Source organism: Lissotriton helveticus, chromosome 11 (assembly GCF_964261635.1).
Source record: "Lissotriton helveticus chromosome 11, aLisHel1.1, whole genome shotgun sequence".
Classification (NCBI taxonomy): domain Eukaryota; kingdom Metazoa; phylum Chordata; class Amphibia; order Caudata; family Salamandridae; genus Lissotriton; species Lissotriton helveticus.
Window position 1 is genome coordinate 529,960,658 of NC_136072.1, and position 18,647 is coordinate 529,979,304.

An 18,647-nucleotide genomic window follows, 5' to 3' on the forward strand; every position below is an offset into this window, starting at 1 on the left:
AGCCCCCTCAGGCGGAGGCAGCCCTAGCCAGAGGGCACAGGCCAAATGTCCTCCAGAACCAGTAAGACAATGAAAATCACACTTGCGGGTGATACTAGGCAGCTGTCCTCAGGCACGGGGGTGGGCTCGTTCCCAGTCACAGGTCTTCTCTGAAAGCAAAACCGAAAGTGAAAGCAACCGGACCGGTCGTACCAATCCCCTCAGGCCGATGTTGTTCAACTACAGCTCGGGCACCATGCCAACTCCACAGCCAGGCATCACAGAGATGTAGGCCGCAATCTTCTAAGCACCGTAACACCGGTTCCCGGGGTCCGATTCAAAGTCTGAAAGCAGTTTTCGCCTCACGCGTGGTTCGCCTTCACGAAAACATCAATGAAGAACAGGATAAATGACAGGATAGAGGCGAGAGGTTACGAGGGTCTCGGGAGCCCTAAGCTCACGCGGCCATCTTGATTGCGCGCGAAGCTCCTCCCATGGGGAATTGGATTATTGTATGCTTTATCGGTTTCCAATAATATTGGAACGTGGACTGGCGTATTCCTCATCGAGGTCCTCCTCTGTTTTTCAAAGATTAAAAAAAGCTTCCTGCTTGGCTGTTTTACGGTTATGGGAGTTATCTTCCCTTCTGTGGTTGAATGCTCCCAGGCCTTTTTAACTTGAGTTTGCCTATTAATTTTTTGTTTCTTCTTTAATCTTTTTTTCTCTCGTCTAGACAGGGGCTTCTTATCCTTTATGGCGGAGGTAGTTGGCTTCGGGCTACTAATGCACCTGATCTCGAGGTGCTCCTCTGATGTATCCACCTGTAGATTCTGACTACTACTGTTCCATTTTGGCAGATTGTGTGAGTTTGTGGGATTCAAGTTAGCAGTGAAATTGGTGCTGGAACTGTTGTTTTTTGTTGCCATATTTATTGTTGCCTTACATGGGCTATGTTGAGGGTTGACAATTACTGGTGCAGCATCTGGACTGGCCTCTTTACTCTGAGTTATTAAACTAAGTTGTATCCCTCGTAGCTCTATATTTTCTGCTGTGGGCATGATTTCGGCCTTTGTTTCCGAGTTATTTCCTTTGTTGCTTAAACTAAGTTTTTCCAGATCCATAATTAGCGACGTCAAGACTTCCGGTAGAGATTAAAGTTTTTCTACAATGACTCTACAGTGGCAGTCCTCTGTATTTACACATTTTTCTAGTGCTTCTAGCCTCAGGCTTATATTTGCTATGGCTAAGGCTATAGTTTGCATTGTGTCCATTTGGACCTCTAGTTTATGTGACTGCCAATTGAGGGCATTTGTGGCAGTCCTGAGTGTATCATTAATCGCAGATACAATTCCAGCACTCAAATTGAAAAAAAAATGTTTTCTTCTAGTTAGGCGTAGGATTTAATTATCGATCTTTACAGTCTGTCACAATTCTGCAGAACTGTGTTTATTCTTTGTTTTAAAAATGGGCCAGTAAGTTATGGTCATCAATCACCCTTGGTGACCAACCATTTTCCATGCATGGCTATGTTTCCCTTCAGATTTAGTAACCTCTAACTACTAGTGAAGGCCAAACATCTATGTTGTTATAGTTTACGGTGGTGACATTTGTCTTCTACTCTTAAAGTTCAATAAATCTTTATTCGGCTTAACCAGCCATAATAGAGTACAAAAAGGGCATTCAGTGCATCAACAACAGCAGCTTCGATTTCCAGCCTAGGATAAATGACCATAGAATAACGCTACATAATTCACTAAAATTCATTCGCTGGGGCAAACGTGATGGCTTCAAATGCCAACATATAATAATTAAACAGACACTTAAAAACATCACGAAGGGAAACTATGAGCTGTGTCAATTCCTAAGTTAACGTGCTTTTCTAGTGGCCTGTATGGCACTTAGCTGTTTTTCAAACCTATCCACTAGGGACACTAATAAAGCACTGACCAGGAGATAGTTTTCACCCACTTTCTGATTATTTGTTGCACTCTGCCCCTCACTTGGACCTACATTGGATGACTAAAAACACCTCACGCTCCTCTCCTACGGGGGAGTTGTAGCCCACACTGTGTACCTTGCGGTCACAGTGTGCAAGAGGGAACCCAATGATGAAGCATGTCACCTTAGGGTGAGTGAGGGTTCTCGTCTTAACATGTGTATGTCTATCCCTCCACCCTCCTAAACCCACAGTTTGTGAGTTATACAGATATACAGATACACCATCCAGTTACCTATTTTGTGAGTTTTTTTTATTTTACAGCCATTCCCACCTGCCCAAGTCGTAAGATCTGAGCATCAGCTCCTGCGATGCACTTCAAGAGCGAAAAGGGCCTATGTGGGAGGCTGCTCCTTTGGCCACCTGGCCATGGCACTGAAGCAGGGATGTTTTGGAAAACGTTTTTATTCTGCTAATTCATTTAACTTCTTTAGTGTAGCCCTCGGTCTTACTAGTGTCAAGCACAAGGAGCCATTTTGGCGATGGTGAGCATTAGAAATTAAATAAATAAACATCATGGTATAGGATCTCATGCAAATAATGTTTTGTGAAGTTCTCCCATATGGACTGGGTGTGATGTTAGTACTATAGAAAGTCAAGAAATACAAGCAATGTTTAGTGTTAGTCAGGTTTGTTGTAGCCATATTTGCACCAATACAGTAGTTATTGGGGTAAATGTGCAGCATTGCCTCCTCAATCCCCTTACCTTAATACATGGGTCCTCGATGAATAAAATGCTTTCATCTTCACAGTAAAGCAGCAGAAGCAGAAACTCACATTTCTATAAAGGAACAGAAACAGGTTGAGACAGGCCAGAGAACACAAAAGACAGCAGACAAAATGGCAAGAATAAGTGGAAGAGATAGATTCTTCCAATGGCTGGGCGTCAGGGGCCCCAAGAAAACCATGGCAGATATCTGACAGTGTCCTCCAAGGTGAGAAGGTGTCAGAAGGATCTCACTTTAACTGCTGCTCAAATATATGTGGGCCTGATGTTGTAAAGGCGATCACAGGTGTGACACAATTGCAAAGGATGGAGTACGATCATTCTTAGACAACAGCATAGAGCGGGCAGTCCGTTGCTGGCCAGGGTCAAACTGACCACCAAAGAACGTTCACCTTCAAATAAACACATGGAGTCTCACAGCACTGAGATTCCACTATATAGACTGCACGAGAAACAGTTTAATAAAGGCCAATACAAAACATCCCCTTCCCTTATATACAACAAACAAACTGAATACAATGTGAGCTACTAGTGAATGACACTAAGGATGTCACCAGAAAGAAATTACACGGAACTGTAAAATTATATTATACACTAAACATCCTACACTGAAAGACAGAGAAACATTGAATACAATATCAAGTAAAAATAACACATCAATTTTTTTGTGTTGCAAAACATGGGATGTTTTTTCAAAAACATATGTATAAACAACAAAATAATGAAAGCAAGGACTAATAAGCTAATAAAAATAGAGGCTTATTTTAAAAAAATTGGCATAGGGCAACGCAGCAAGTCTTTTTGCTACACAGCCCTATGCCAATTTGAAAGGGCAGGGATGCACTGTATTTACGAGAACCAGTGCATTCCTGTACTTTCAGCCAGCGACGGCGCACAATTTGGTGCCTAGCACCAACGCAGGCACCCTTGCATCATGGTGCAAGGGTGTCTGCGTTGTAGGCAGGATTGTTTCTGTGCAGGAAGGAGCATCTTCCTGCACAAAAACAATCCAGAGTGGCGCTTTCCTCGTACTATGTGTGTTGCAGAATACAGCATGCATGGAAAGAGGAAAACATTAGGAGAAAGGAAAACATTTCTTCTTGTTGTGCCTGCTCTGGGGAGTCGTAAGGTTATTGCACTGCCCCAGGTTTACACAAATTTGTAAATCTGGGGCAGCATCAAAATCCATGGATGCTGTGGAGGAACACCCACCGCAATGCCCATGGAACGCCTCCTTTACACAGACTAAAGCAACGCAGAGCTTTGCGCTGCCTTGCCTTACCCCATATCTACGAGGCCATCAAAAGCCATGCAGGGTGCCTCACTGGATGTAGCCTTACCGCTAGAGTGGTTGACCTTGAAGCTGGGAAACTGGATTCGAGACTCAACAACAACGCTCAACACCCTGTGATTCTGGGCAACTCACTTAATCTCCCAGTGTCTAACAAAAATGAATGTGTCCGTCTGTAATGAAACTGGAGCTCATGTAAAGTGCTCTGACACCTGATATCTTTGGGTCTAGTACCCGCTATATAAAACTAAAAAAATAAATTAAAAAAGATATGATTGAGAGACCTGCACAACCGGATCATTGGGCAACAATTATGCTTCTGCAGAACAGGCGTCTTGTAAATAAGCCCCTAAGTCTTTTAAATATTCTAATGGCCTCCGATCTCGTATACTCCTCCCTTCTATGGAAGTCGACAAATCTCTTATACTTCTCCATTCTCTGGAAATCGGCAAAGCATAACTTAGGGCCTGATGTAGATATCAGTGGACAGATTACTCTGTCACAACGGTGGGGGATATTCCGTCCACTGAAATATAAATCCCATAGAATATAATGGAAATTATATTTCGCCAGACAGGACATCTTTCACAATTCTGATACAGTAACCCATCCGCCGAGATATAAATCAGGCCCTTAGTCTCACCACTCTTTCAGTCTGAGGGTTTGTCCCACTTCTTCCTCTTCTAAAGTCAACTTCTTACATCAACATGTAGCCACGACATCTCTCAACTTGCCTCACTAGACAATCTCCTCCTTTCTGATACAGTGCAACCCTGCAGCGATTCCACCGTTCATTATTCTCTATAAGAACATGAAGGGGTAGAATGGGTACACACATTCAACTTTGAAAGGACCATTTTGAATCACTTTTATCACTCTGCCGGCTTTGACTTTCACCTAATCACCACTTTGACCACGCCTTTAGAAACTACATTTTCTTTGTTTTTTTCTGCCACTTGACACCCATTCCTTCATCCAAGAGGGCACCAATTTGGTACTGTGAACTCTTCCCTTCTTCATTTCAAATGTAGACTTAAGTATTGCCTCCTGTTTAGTGGTGTGAAACGCCCACACAATCTCTTCCACCGAACTCTCAACATCTTGTCCGGACACATCAGCAATTTGGATAATGTTATGTTATGTTATTAGAACTTCTATAGCGCACGATTACCCAGAGGTGTCTTGGCGCTTAATTCTGGAAAAGCCATGTCATTAGCATTTTCCTAAAAATGCCCAGAGAGTTGGAAGCTTTTATTTCCTTTGGTAGCGTGTTCCAGATTTTGGCTGTACCATAGGCTATGCTCCGGCCCCCCCCATCTTGCCATTTGAATCCTGGGAACTACCATCAGCCCGGCATAGGAGGACCTCAGTTGTCTGCCAGGGTTATACCATGAGTATAGGCTTTTCAACGCAGCTGGCCTGATGTTATTCAGGGCCTTGTAAGCCAAGAACAGCGCTTTGAACCTAATTCCTTTTATCACAGGCAGCCAATGAAGTTTTCTGATTACTTCCTTAACTGATACAAATTTAGGTAAGTTCAGTAGGAGCCTAGCTGTTGCATTTTGCACCATCTGAAGCTTTTTTAGATGTTGTTTTTGTAATTCAAGATAAAGATCATTACAATAGCCCAGCTTCGATAGCACCATGGTGGTGACTACTGTTCTCCTGGATTCAAGGGGAATAAAGGGGAGAACCTTCTTTAGTTTCTTTCTCAAATAAAACGATGCTGAGACTGTCGCATTCGTTTGTTGGGTGAAGGAGAGTTTACTATCTATCAGAACCCCTAGATTCTTGGCTTTTTCTACTGGTATAGGTGTTTCTCTAATTTCTGTTGACCACCAATGCACGTCCCAGCCGGCTGGAGGTTGCCAAAGGTAACCACTTCGGTTTTATCTGAATTCAGCTTGAGGCAATGTCAGCTGATTTCTCTCATACAGTTTTGAAACTGAGTTGCTGGGGAAGGAGAATTTTTGTACGTCGCAATCACAATCTGGGTATCGTCCGCGTATGGTGTTAGATTAAAACCGAAATTTTGAACTAACAGAGCCAATTGCGATAGACCTTTCAACAATCGATTTGGCCTTTCCACTATGCCACCCATTTCGCAGCGGATTATAAAGAGTAGTGGGATGGTGTGTGATACCATTTCTCACCAACAATTCCTTGATATCATGAGAGACCAATTCAGTGCCAATATTAGTTATAAGTGCTGGTGGGACACCTTCTTCCAAGAAAATATTCCTCAGATCGCAAATGTTGGCTTCTGTGGTAATTTCCCTCAAAAACTTTACATACAACCACTTTGAAAAAACATCAACACCAACCATTAGAAATCTGTACTCACTACGCAATTCGGATACTCGACCAATAAAATCTGCACACACACACACACTATGCCAAGCTTTCCCAGGATTCATAACGTGTTCGACTGTGCTCCAAATTTAAGGCTTTTCTTACCTTCTTTGCAAACAGTACACCTTTCAATCCACGAGGTGACTATATCATCCATACCTAAGCCTTTACCACCTCCTCCAGGAAGAGGTACTTTAACAAGTGTTTTTGAAATGATCCTAAGATAACCTGTATACCCCACACATAAGTCTGATAATACTCCACAACCTAGGCAGCTGCCAATGTCTCTCTCTCTCTCTCTCTTTCTCTCTCTATAACAGAGTAATTTATTTCAGAACTTGTTAAGAGTCCTTGATGCAATGCTACGGTTTTCTCAATGTTACCAGGTTTTTGAGAATGGCACCGACTCCTGCTGTTCTCGCATCAACAGTTATGATGGATTTGAGCTTGATGTCAAATGGTACCAAGATCCCCGCCTCACAAATCTTTTTTTTTTGATTGTCAAACCTTCTTGTTCCTGAGCCCAAGCAAAATTCTGACCTTTACCGAGCAACACCCTCAAACTCTCCGTTTTGTCCACAAACCTTTCCATAAACTTCGCATAAACCGCTATCAAACCCATGAAGTATCTTAACTGCTCTTGTCTCAATTGCCTTAAACAGATTCTCTTTAGGTCTCCTGAAAGGGTATACCCCAAGTATTCGACCTGTTCTACTTCTGCAATGCAAAGCCCACTTCAATATAACATTATGTCCGTCAATGGTTTTGCCAAAACTTATTCTGTCATCTTGAAAGTACACAATGTTCTCTAAGGGCCACATGCATCAAGCAAAATACCATTCGCAATCGGGCCGATTCACAGAATCTGCCCCCTTGCGACAGGTATTTTGCCATTTGGGATGCATCAACCCAAAAGCAATTCGCAAATACGTAATAGCAAATTTAGCGATTACCTATTTTGCAAATGCAGTTAGGGAATCTAAATGCGATGCATTATGAATTCGCAAATTGCTTTTTCGCAACATGGAATCGCAAATTACCATCAACTTCAAGTTGACGGTAATTTGCAATTCCTTTGAAAAATGCAAAAAAAAAAGCATTTTTCAAAGTGCATTGTGGTGCATACACATGCCCTTAGGGCATATGTGTGCACCACATGTGCAGACTTATCTTTTTTGGGGGTGCATCAGGCTGGCCTTTTGGCCCCCTTGCACCCTTGAAATTGCATGCGCAATTTGCGAGTACCTATTTGGTACTTGCAAATTGCGAATGCAATCCCATTAATTACTATGGGCCTTTAGGCTCATAGGAATGAATGGGAAGCCATTCCTTAATAGCGAATCGCAATTTGTGCTTTGCTATTAAGGAATATGTAGGAATCACATTTTTTTGCGAAACCTACATGCATAGATAATTGCAACTCCTTAATATCGATTCCTTAATAATCGTTATTAAGGACTCGCTATTCCTACATTTGATGCATGTGCGCCTAAGCCTTTTAAAACTTCACTGATCATGAGTTGGAAACACATTTGCTGCCGATGATAAACCAAATGAAAGATTCCGTCCATAGTTATGAATGCGGTCAGTGGCTTAGATTCTTTGTGGAGCTTGAGCTGATGGTAAGCACTCATTAAGTCAAACTTAGAAAAATACTTCCCCCCCTTTCAACATCAGAACCAATTCATTAATGTTAGGTACAGAAAACATGTCTACTACCACACTTTGATTTAGTGATCTGAGGACAACACAGATTCGTAACCGTCTATCAGATTGTTTTGTGATAACTACGGGCAACACCCAACTAGATTCGTCTGCATGTTGTATAATCCCTTCCTGCATCATTTTTTGGACTCAATTTGTTACCTCTTCCTAAAGCACCACTTCAACTCTTCTGAGTTTGTGTTGAACTGGAACAGCTCTTTTTTGTGAGTAAAATGTTATAAACATATCATTTTGTTGTCCCAGCTTATCTTCAAAAATATATGTTTTACACCAGTGGGTCCCAAATATCACTACTGGAAGCCGGGGACCCCCAAGCAATTTGTACTATTAAAATTTCAAACATTGAGACAGTAATTCATGAAAAATGCACAAACAAGTGCACACCAAACAAATACTCTAACCGCTAAATATTTTATTATTTGATATTGAAATAATTTGCAAAAATCTGAAGATTTTAATGGGACGGTTGGGGCTGCACCTCGGCAACTATCTTTTCAATCTTTGCTTTTATTTTGTGATACAAGGCTCCTGCTACTGCCAGGGCCATACTGGAAACCCAAAGCAGCCCTGGCAAATGCTGTCAGACCAGTACCTGTACCTGTACGGTGCACACCAAGTGCATCGAGTGAGCCTCACCACAACATAGGGAGCTCTTCTCAAATGTAATGTGTGCCTCCATATACCCCAAGATATTGATAGTTGCACTCGGATATCCCCCTGGGGAGATATCTTCAGGCTTTAGTGCAATATCACTCCACTCATGTTCAAGCATTGATTTTGGAATTATGTGTGCATGGACCTTGTATCCACCATAAGCTGGATAAATCACCCATTTATTTCAGAAGTGGCCTTGGGTATATTTTTCCTCTTGTCTCCTTCCGTCAATTCTCCCTCACATCCCACACTTAAAATCCTATCAGATATTTCAGTGTTAATGGCAGGGATATTTGATACCACTTCCACCTTGCTATGATTAATAATCTTACACATCCTAGCAAAATGACGAGACAGTCACATTTTCTACATTCTTTGTTGCTGGTAAATCAAAATTTGGAGTCAGTTGCATGACTGGTTGCACCCCTAAAGAGGTTGTTTAAGTTGTGCAGAATTCTTGCCAGACCTGTCATGGGTTTCAACATTTCTACAGTATTTAATTCTAATCTACTGACTGCCCCCACCTCTGAAACTTCAGGACCTTGGTTTGTCATCTCCATTTCCCTCATACATAAATCAGATTTGATCGACAACTTTGGCAATATCTATGGCAGCTTTCAATGTGGGATTCTTTGCAACCCACAATCACTCTTGAATTGTTTTACTTTTACATTGTACAATGAGCTGGTCTCGGATGAGTTCTCTTGTCATTCTTCTAAATTGACATTTGGTTGATAACTCTATTAGTCTGGCTACAAACTCCTCAACGGACTCTTCTACTTTCTTATGTTGAGTATAACATGTATATCTTGTCATGAACAGATTCTCTTCCTTAGCATATCTAATTTTCAATCTGCATCTGGCCTTTTTAGAAGTATTTTGAAAAGGTTGTCTATTAGGGTTTAGGGCTTGCACTAAATATCTAAATATCCACTGACCCTCTTTTTCCTCAGTGTTCAGCAACACCGCTTTTGCCTTTGTAGGGTGGAATTATTTTCTATCCAGAGCCACTAAGTAATTAGAATTCAATTCTCACAAGGAATTGGATTGGTGCCAGCATGCATTAAAAACATAGTGGTGGGATACCTGAAACATGAGAGACTGGTACATGAGAAGCCTCCACGTGTGAACTTTCTGAAGCTTCCATTTCTAACTTACCTATATATTATTTCTTTTTTCTTTTTGTCAAATGTCTTGTACTAACTACCAGTATGTGTTTATTTATTTTAAAACAAGCGTTAGCCTCTTACTGATTTTGCGTAAAAGAATGTTAAGCAACCATTGTGGAATGTTTATCAGATTAATCCTGATTATCAAGCACTCTAAATTACTGCTTCATGGTGTGCGCATCACCGTTGTGAGATGCACTCCAATATGATTAGAGGTGTGGGCATCATCAGTGCTCCCTCATCACTGGTGCTCCAATATGATTAGAAGTGTGCGTATCACCGACACTTCATATGCTCGCAAGCTAATGTGTGATAATGCACTGATAAAAGGCAGTGTGCACATCAAGGTGTGCGCATTACCAACACTCCAAACACTAGCTGGCTGACGTGTGATCAGTAACAGGCATTACTGTGCCTTCGCTTTAGCTCCTTTATGGGCTTGACAGGTGTCCGGTGTGTGTGCCTACGTTACAATGTCAACTGCGTGAATTACTCGTGCCACAGATGGGCATGTCACTGCACATTCCTTCCCTCTACTGCTCGTCCATTGATTTATTTTTTTATCCAATAAGATGGACACCCAGCGTAAAGGTACAGGTTAACGTCATACACACTATTGGACATGATAATCTTCAGGTAGTGTTTCCTTAGACTTTTTGCTTTTTCCTCTGGAAGTTTGCTGATTCTCTTGTGTGGCCCTAGGGCTCAGGGTACTTTCCCACTGCAAATGCAGTGGGAAAGTGCGTGCACCCTTCCTACACGTGTTAGGAAGTGCTGCTGACATGGTGTTCTTAAACATAGGTCAGGCCGGACATTGCAGGCAGGCGTGCGCACTTGCACGGTTCGTGCTTTTAAACATGTGTCCAATCTGCCAAGGCAGGTCTGTGATGGTACCATTGGGAGTATACTCAGGCTGGCCTTTTAAAACCACTGGCCATCCTGAAGGTCCCTTTCATTTCCACTCAGAGTGGAAGGTGAAGGGCCAGACAGGTATCGCTGCGTGTGCCCTGCCCAGGTAGTAGGGAAAACCCATGCTTATTTTCCCTACCTAAGAGGCATGCTCATCACATAAGTTAGCATGGGGTAGGGGTTGACAGTACTTCAGGCTGCAATAGTGGATTGCAGCGGTGCATCCTCATAATGTATCCTATCAATGAATTCACAATGCCAAACCCTTTCCAGTGGTAAAGGGGAACGTGGCATTATTCGCTCAGAAATACAACTTATGGAAATGTGGACATTTCTGTGCTCTAAAACTCTTTGTATGCCATGGTGTTGGGGCCGGTCAACACCAGCTGCTAGGGAAGTGTATCTGGGCATTCCCCAGTGACAGCCATAAACCAGTGGGCATGCAACTAGAATGGCCGACCTCTGCCATTTGCGGGCCTGGCAGAATAGACCGGAGGAAGGGGTTGTGGCCTCAGGAGCCATATCATGGCCCCCGTAAAGATAGAGGTATGCATTCCGCAGCCTCATGGCAGACAGGACGAAAATTTAGGGGACACTTTTGTGGTGCAAAGGTATACCCTTTGAACACCCCAACTTCAAAGACCTACTGCAGTAAAACTTTTGGTGCCACCCTACCACAAGGGAGAGATACACTTGTGATGACACAGGACCAGAGAACCTGGACTGCATGGTGATCAATGCCAGAGGAGTCATTTGGGCACAAGGAGGATTACTTCCATTGGAAAGGACCACATGCCCTTCCTCAATAGTGGCTGGCCTAGGCCGACTATCTGCTGAATTGTGGCACTCTGAAGTGGGCTCCCCAAGGACCAGTTGGCTGGTCCCCTGTTCTCTCTGAGATCTCAGGGACATCAAAGATCTTCTACGAGGGATCCACACCACCTACCGGTGACATCTGGAGAGCGGTGCCCTGTCAAGTGCCCACATCGCCTGCTGAACGGAGAGCACAGTGTGAGCTTGGAACTTAAAATCGTGCCTAGAAACCGGAATGCCTAGTGTGGAGTCCTGCCCGCATCTAAGGTGAAGTGGCCTCTGCACTGCAAGGACCTCGCCACACATAAGCATCTTGTTGTTGGTGAGTGGATTCACCAGTTACAGGATTCAAAGAGGCCCACTTCATTGATCGTGCTGCATATCTCTTGTGCGACTCGCCGACTGCAGGCTCATTGCGTGCGGTATTCGATTCACAGGTTGTGACCCTCAGATTTGGGGGCTGTACCTATTGCAGTGTCTCATAGTACCTCATGAGATATTTCTCAACTTGCACCTGTGTGTGTGGGATCAAAATCATCTGGTGCAGCCTATATCAACGTGCACCAGACCAAGTGCCTCATTTCCAGGGAGGTCCGGAATTCGCAACTCTTCGTCATGGGATCTGAAGAGTCTGGTGCGACCCATCTGGTTGTGCACCAGACCTTGTGCCCGGATTGCCTGGGTACAACTCTGATTGTGTACTGGACGGGGTGCCTTCTCAAGCTCAGAGGTTTCCCTTGTGTTATTCTCCTTGCACCACTTGTTCCCTTCCTGGCCCAATCACGGTGGACCAACCTGCCTTCTCACCACCTGGCCCTCTCAACGACTCCTTGGCACCAGGTAGGAGTGAAAGTGACTTACTAGGCTGGAGGAACGCTTCTGATGAAATTCAGAAGCAGGTCAAGAAACTGTGTGACCCCCTCCTGTGCTTCACAGAACAGGGCTGGTGCCCAGATGGACTCCTGTTTGTAACAGATTATTGCTCCAGCCCGCTTCTGCTTTGCAACTGGTTGGTGAACTTTCTGAGTGTCACCAAAACCCCCTTGTTCACATCTGCCTGTTGTTTATTCTTGCTAACTATCCCCACCTGCTTTCCAGGGACCCAAACTAAGTTTGACCTCTGCCACGTGTGGCCTCGTATCTGAAGGGAGGGGCTGGTTATCTTCCATCCGGGAGTATAGGCCTGTAGGGGTGAATTGGAGGGTGGCGGGACACTTGGAGCCACAGGGTCTGCAGCGTGTTATCCATTAGCCTACTGGGTATCAGTTGCACCACATTAGGGTGGAGTGTGCGTTTGTGAACCAGGCTGTCACCTGTGGCACCGCATAGCTGTGCAGAGTGAGTGTGTGTGTGTGTGCGTGGATGTGTATGTGTGTGTGTGAGATTGACAGTCTGTCTACCGCCTGTAATTCACAACATTGATCTGCTGTGTTGTTTTATATTGTCATTTGTTTCCTGCATGGCCTCTTGTAGTTTTCCCTACGTTAGCCTTACTATACACGCTGTAGGCCTCATCTTCCTTTGCACGCATTTCTATATAAACATGCTTGCCTTTGTGCCACATTGTACTTTCACATGGAACTTGCAGTCTGGGTACATCCTAAAAGGGCAAACAACAATGTCCCATGTTATTCTTTCTAGCCAGACACTAGCACCTAGACATAACACAATAATGCAGCTATTGTTTATGTGCACACATATCCTATCATATAGATGAGTACCTGATCCGCAGACACAGATGGAACAAGAGTTCTGAGACAAGAGCACTGCATCCGCTGAGATGTAGAGTGTCCATCTGTGTACACTAAGGTACAGGGTCTGCTGGTAATACCAGAGATCTTTTATATAATTATCTAGCTTTAATAGTAAGGGAGGGGGGCTAGGTTACTCTGTCCTAAAAAATGAAAGGGATTTTCATGGTATCTGGATTATTAACCATGCTATTAATATTTCTAGTATGCATTTGTTCCCTAATTGTGGCATATATAATGCATTTCAGAGCACGATAGTTTGAATAAATATTCGAAACTCTATTTGTGTCTAATTGTTATCTTATTGTGAACAAGTATTAATACGAGAACAAAAGGGTGTGTCCTGTTACTGCGATCCCTAAGAGTGTTGAGAGTGTTGTACTCAAGGGGTGCCAATTCACTTGTTTCTCTGGTAAGGTTAGGAGGGCAAGTGTGGCACTATAGCTAGTCGGACTCGGGATCATGGAAACTAAGGTGGCATGGTGATTCTACATACTGATGTTCTATGGTTCCATGCATAGGTCTGTTCTAGAGCAGAATTTCTGCAACAATACATTGATTTCTGGCCAAGCACATTTAATATTGCTTGTACCAGTGTAGCCTCAGAACCCTGTGCTTCTAAAAAGTGTTATAATTCCTTGTATGTACATATTTCTGATGTTGTTGTGACCCAGGGTGCACCCTATAACTGTGTGATAATGAATTATGATAATTGTGGGGATGAGCCTGGGGCCGACAACGTGTTGCACCGCATAAGGGTGCTGTGTGGGGTGTTAAATAGGAATTGGCCCACGTGTGCATGCTACCGATATCTTATCAACACGATTGCGCCTAGTACTACTAGTAATATTGGCAAGTGTGAGTTATACCTAGAAATAGATGTTCATGTTGCATTGAGTAATGTGTGTGTTGAATGCAAACAACATTTATCTACATCCTGTGTGAAGTCTCTCTTTTGTGTTGTGCAGTGCATTTACCGTGATTGCGTACTGTGTTTGCTTTACAAATTGCCTCTGTGTTAAGCCTGACAGCCCAGTGCCAAGCAAACAAGAGTGAGCACGGGTTGTACAGTGTGTGTAATCACCTTCCCTTGACAGGAGCGGTGGGTTCTGCCTGGCTGGTGTATCCCATCAGCCAACCTGAAAGCGCCGGTTTGCGCTTTACTGCTCTTACTTGTGGGTGTTTTTTTTTTACTTTCAAGATAGCCTACAAGCGTAAAGTTAGTGTCTAACGTCATACACACTCTTCTGCACTGGTTCAAGGGTGATTCACTTGTGTAAAGTCAGCATCCGACATCATGCGCACGCTCAACTTCGCCTGTTCGATGGTGGGCTTTACGAAACACAAAACGTTAATACTACCCACTTACTTCATTACAAGTACTTGCCAAACAGTACACTGTTCATGATAATACTCGCACTGGTCCTTAGACACTGAACTGATCCGAATCGTGCTTTTCCATTGCTGCACAAGTTTCAACTTTTCTTTTCGCACTGCTGCTACTGTCTTCACCATTCACTGCGAATCGCCTTACTCTCAACTGGCCAGCTCATTGCCAAATTGTGTTGTAAGGGGAATGGCAGGTACGAGATGCTTGCAAAGAATGAAGCTCGTTTATTCTTAGACAACAGCATACAGCGGACACTCCTTTGCTGGCCAGGGTCAAACTGACAACCTTAAGCAAACACGTGTATTCTCACAGCAGGCAGATTTCACTATGCAGACTGCGTGAGGCACAGTTTATTAAAGCCCAATACACCACCTGACCTAATAGAGGTAGGTAATCAAGAATCCAACTTGAAACTAGCAGACTCTCTGTGTGTGCCTAGGCCGCCTATTTAGTGTCCGGCAGGTGGCTTAGCTGACCTGCCATTTTGCAGAGGAAACTGCCTAAAATAGTGGCTGCCCCAGTAGATGATTGGCAGTGGTTGACATGTGTAATGCATCTGCTATGTTTATTCAAATAATTATGATAGAATGAGTCGCCATGTATGATTGCAACTGATTTGCATCTATAATGTGTTATCATTTACTTCCCTATAAAATGAGTTATGTCTATTGGGCAAATCCGCCCAGATGAATTGCATAATATGTTTTGAATTTCCACTGGCAATATTGCACCTTTAAAAAGAACTAATGTGGAAGTAGCACCTCTATGGTTTCTAGTAGTAGGAGACACATGTCTGATCAAATTGTTCAAAATGCTACAGGAATTAACTAATCTCAGGTTGAAGGGACTTTTTCCTATCAGCACACTAGGGGCCTGATTATGAGTTGGTCAGTGTATTCCAACATGTGTCTAAACTCCTGTTTACGCATGGTTCAGAATTACGAGTTTGGTTGTGCTTAAAAACACCCTATACTGTATCTCAACCTTTGTTCAATTTCAGCGGGTCAAACCCTTTGTACAAATCATGAGGAGCACCTAACTAACATGCAATGCTGCTGGTAATGCTGGAGAAAATCCAGTTAGAAGAGGCTGTCCGAACTTACTTAGACTAGTGATGAATATTAGCTTAACAGGAAGAGTATGCCAGCTTCTGGTGGAAAGGTCGGAGAAAATGTGACTACTCAATTATGCCTTAAAAAAATAAAAATACAAAGATTTTGGAACAAAACACATTATCTTAGTCAAGGTAATGAGTGAAGATGGTGTGCATTACAGAACCTGGAAGTGTTTGATCAAATGCAACAGGCACTCTTGGAAACAAACACAGAAGGAGTTGGCGTTATTCAAACCATGGGTTTGTGACATTTTTGTTATGCAAAGTTTGCACAATTTTTTACAGTGGGGGACTTGGGCAAGCAGAACATTTCTTGTGGAAGATAGGTTTAGGAAGAAAATGTTATGGTTTTGCATTCCATTTCCACGCACGATACTTTGAAATTAATTACATGAAATGTAATGTACCTTTGCAAAAATACTATATTCTAATTTGAACATTGTTAACCTGTACCGGGTAATTACAGATTCTGCCCATGTTTTTCCATAATCCTTCAAATAAGGCATGCTATTACTCAGATTTCTCATATGAAAGATACATGACAAAACAATAGCTGATATCTGTATAGGTAATGACAATTTAGAATCTATTTTAACCTCCAAGTTCCAGATGATATCTTCGGGCTTAGGTAGGTGTGGAAATCACGAGGCCCTGCACATGAAAGCGGTAATGAATAGGTAAGACCTTTATTAAGCATACCTCACCCACTAAGGGCCCACCAGCAACTGACACACATTGAACCTTCAGCACCAAATTCCAAGCTACCTAACATTCTAACACATCACACTTCTCCCTTCTTTATTAATACATGTATTTCATTTTCTTTTCTTTTAACACAATATTTTTTTAAACACGAAATGAGAAACCCAACCTATAAAATGCAATTGAAATTAAAGAGCAAATACACAAATGTACATGTAACTGAAACATGTACATAATATCATAACAAGCAAATAATCAAACACTAATCTGAATAATTTGATAACTCATCCCACAAATAAATTATTCACCATATATGAATGACAACAAAATAATAAACTTTTCATGGTACAGAGTCTTTCAAATAAACAGTTTTTACAATGTTCCTGCTACTTCTCCTGTTGTGTAGTTCCTATTAATCCATAGAATCTGCGCATTGTTTGGACAACATAAACTAGTGGCTTGGTGTCAAGACTGATTCCGGACACCCCTGCAGGATTTTTTGGCCTATAGACCAGCTAGCTCACGGTGCCACCGTAAGCCCCCTAACGTACCAGTGAGCGATTTGTTTCTGGCAATCACTTAACAAGACAACCCTGTCCCCTAAATGGATTGTGGGAACAGTACAGCACCTTTCACTCAATCACTAGTGCTCACTTAACTCAGAAGAATATACAGAGAACACAAAGTGGGACGTTTTCAATAAATTTATTGAACCAACGTTATTTTTCAAAAAAATACGGAGACACAGCAGATAAACGTGATTACAAGCACCAATAGTGTAAATAGGAGGTAGAGTTCTACCATGGTGCTGAAACAATGTATATATGCAAACATATAAAACAAGACAGTAATCAGGCGCACTCCTACGATGCGGACCCTACTCTATGAGTACCTAGAGTGTGTGTCGGTGTAAAGCCAAAAATCCCCCCAAGGGATGATCCAACCCCCTTACCTGATGGGGTCGACTGAAGGACTCCGTTTTGGTCACGAACTGGACACCCCTCACAAGATATCAGAACGCTGCGTGGTGATTTCTCAGCATGTAAGGACCCTCAGTATCAGCAGGAGTGCCTCCTCTACTAATATATTGGGAAGCTTATCTTTTATAATAGAAAGCAGCCTTGTGATGTGCGTATAGATTAGTGATGTAGATATGTAGATAGCCCTGTCACCCCCTGGATGAAGAAAGTGATGACATGTGTACATCATACAAAATGAGACATTGTACATGATGTTCCGGGTGTTGTGATAATGTTGTGCAAAGCTAGCTGTGTAAACAAGTTTAGTTTCAGGGAAACTAATCCAACATTGTCGTGCCCATGGATATGTGCAATAGGTCACAGCTGAAAATGTTATTTGTGAGGACAATGTAAGAAATAAGCTGCTTTGCTACGTGGCCTAACTCGGAAATGTAACACTCCTCAACCCTATTGTATCGCGTCGCAAACTTTGACCAGGATCACTCTATCGTGACCATGTAACACATTTTGCAAGACATCACCTCAACACACTTTCTGAAATGGACATTGGGATACTCTACTCAACTTAAGTTCTTATCATCATCTATCTTTACTGCATTCTTAAATAACTTGATGATCCACTTCGGACCAAGATATTTGGACCATGATGAATGTCCAGTGGGTGCTTTAACATTCACACATTCAGCTACATTCAAATTTAAAACCCGAGTGATAACATCCTTTGCATAACTTGCTTTCCTTTTATATTGGCATATTTACTCTCTTTTACACCAACCGATGTCACCACTGGTATTAACATATATTTTTCTTCCATGATATCCAACCAGGAGACACGTGATGGCTTTTCTCGCTTTGAATAATTCAAAAGATGATTGACCTGTTGAAGCATGGGAATTCACCCAGTATGCAAAAAACCTTTTCTTTAGTTCATCTTTCCAAGGTAGACCACTCACATGTGAGATCTGGATTCCTTCTTTCAGAGCTTTATTTAAATGTTCTACCACACCATTTGTTTCTGGGTGATAAAGTGCACACTTCTTAATCACCACTGCATATTTCTGTAGGAAACCTTCCATTTAACCAGCGGTGTCTCTT

General features: G+C 42.6%; 1 protein-coding gene across 3 annotated transcripts in view; it reads right to left on the reverse strand.

The window, feature by feature from the left end:
* Positions 1–18,647, reverse strand: part of LOC144790632 (uncharacterized) — a 490,677-nt gene that overhangs the window by 22,306 nt on the left and 449,724 nt on the right. For all 3 annotated transcript variants that reach the window (XM_078665360.1, XM_078665361.1, XM_078665362.1), the window contains exon 15: positions 2,682–2,756. In XM_078665360.1, coding sequence (XP_078521486.1) covers positions 2,682–2,756 — 75 coding nt within the window. The remainder of the gene's footprint in view (positions 1–2,681; positions 2,757–18,647) is intronic.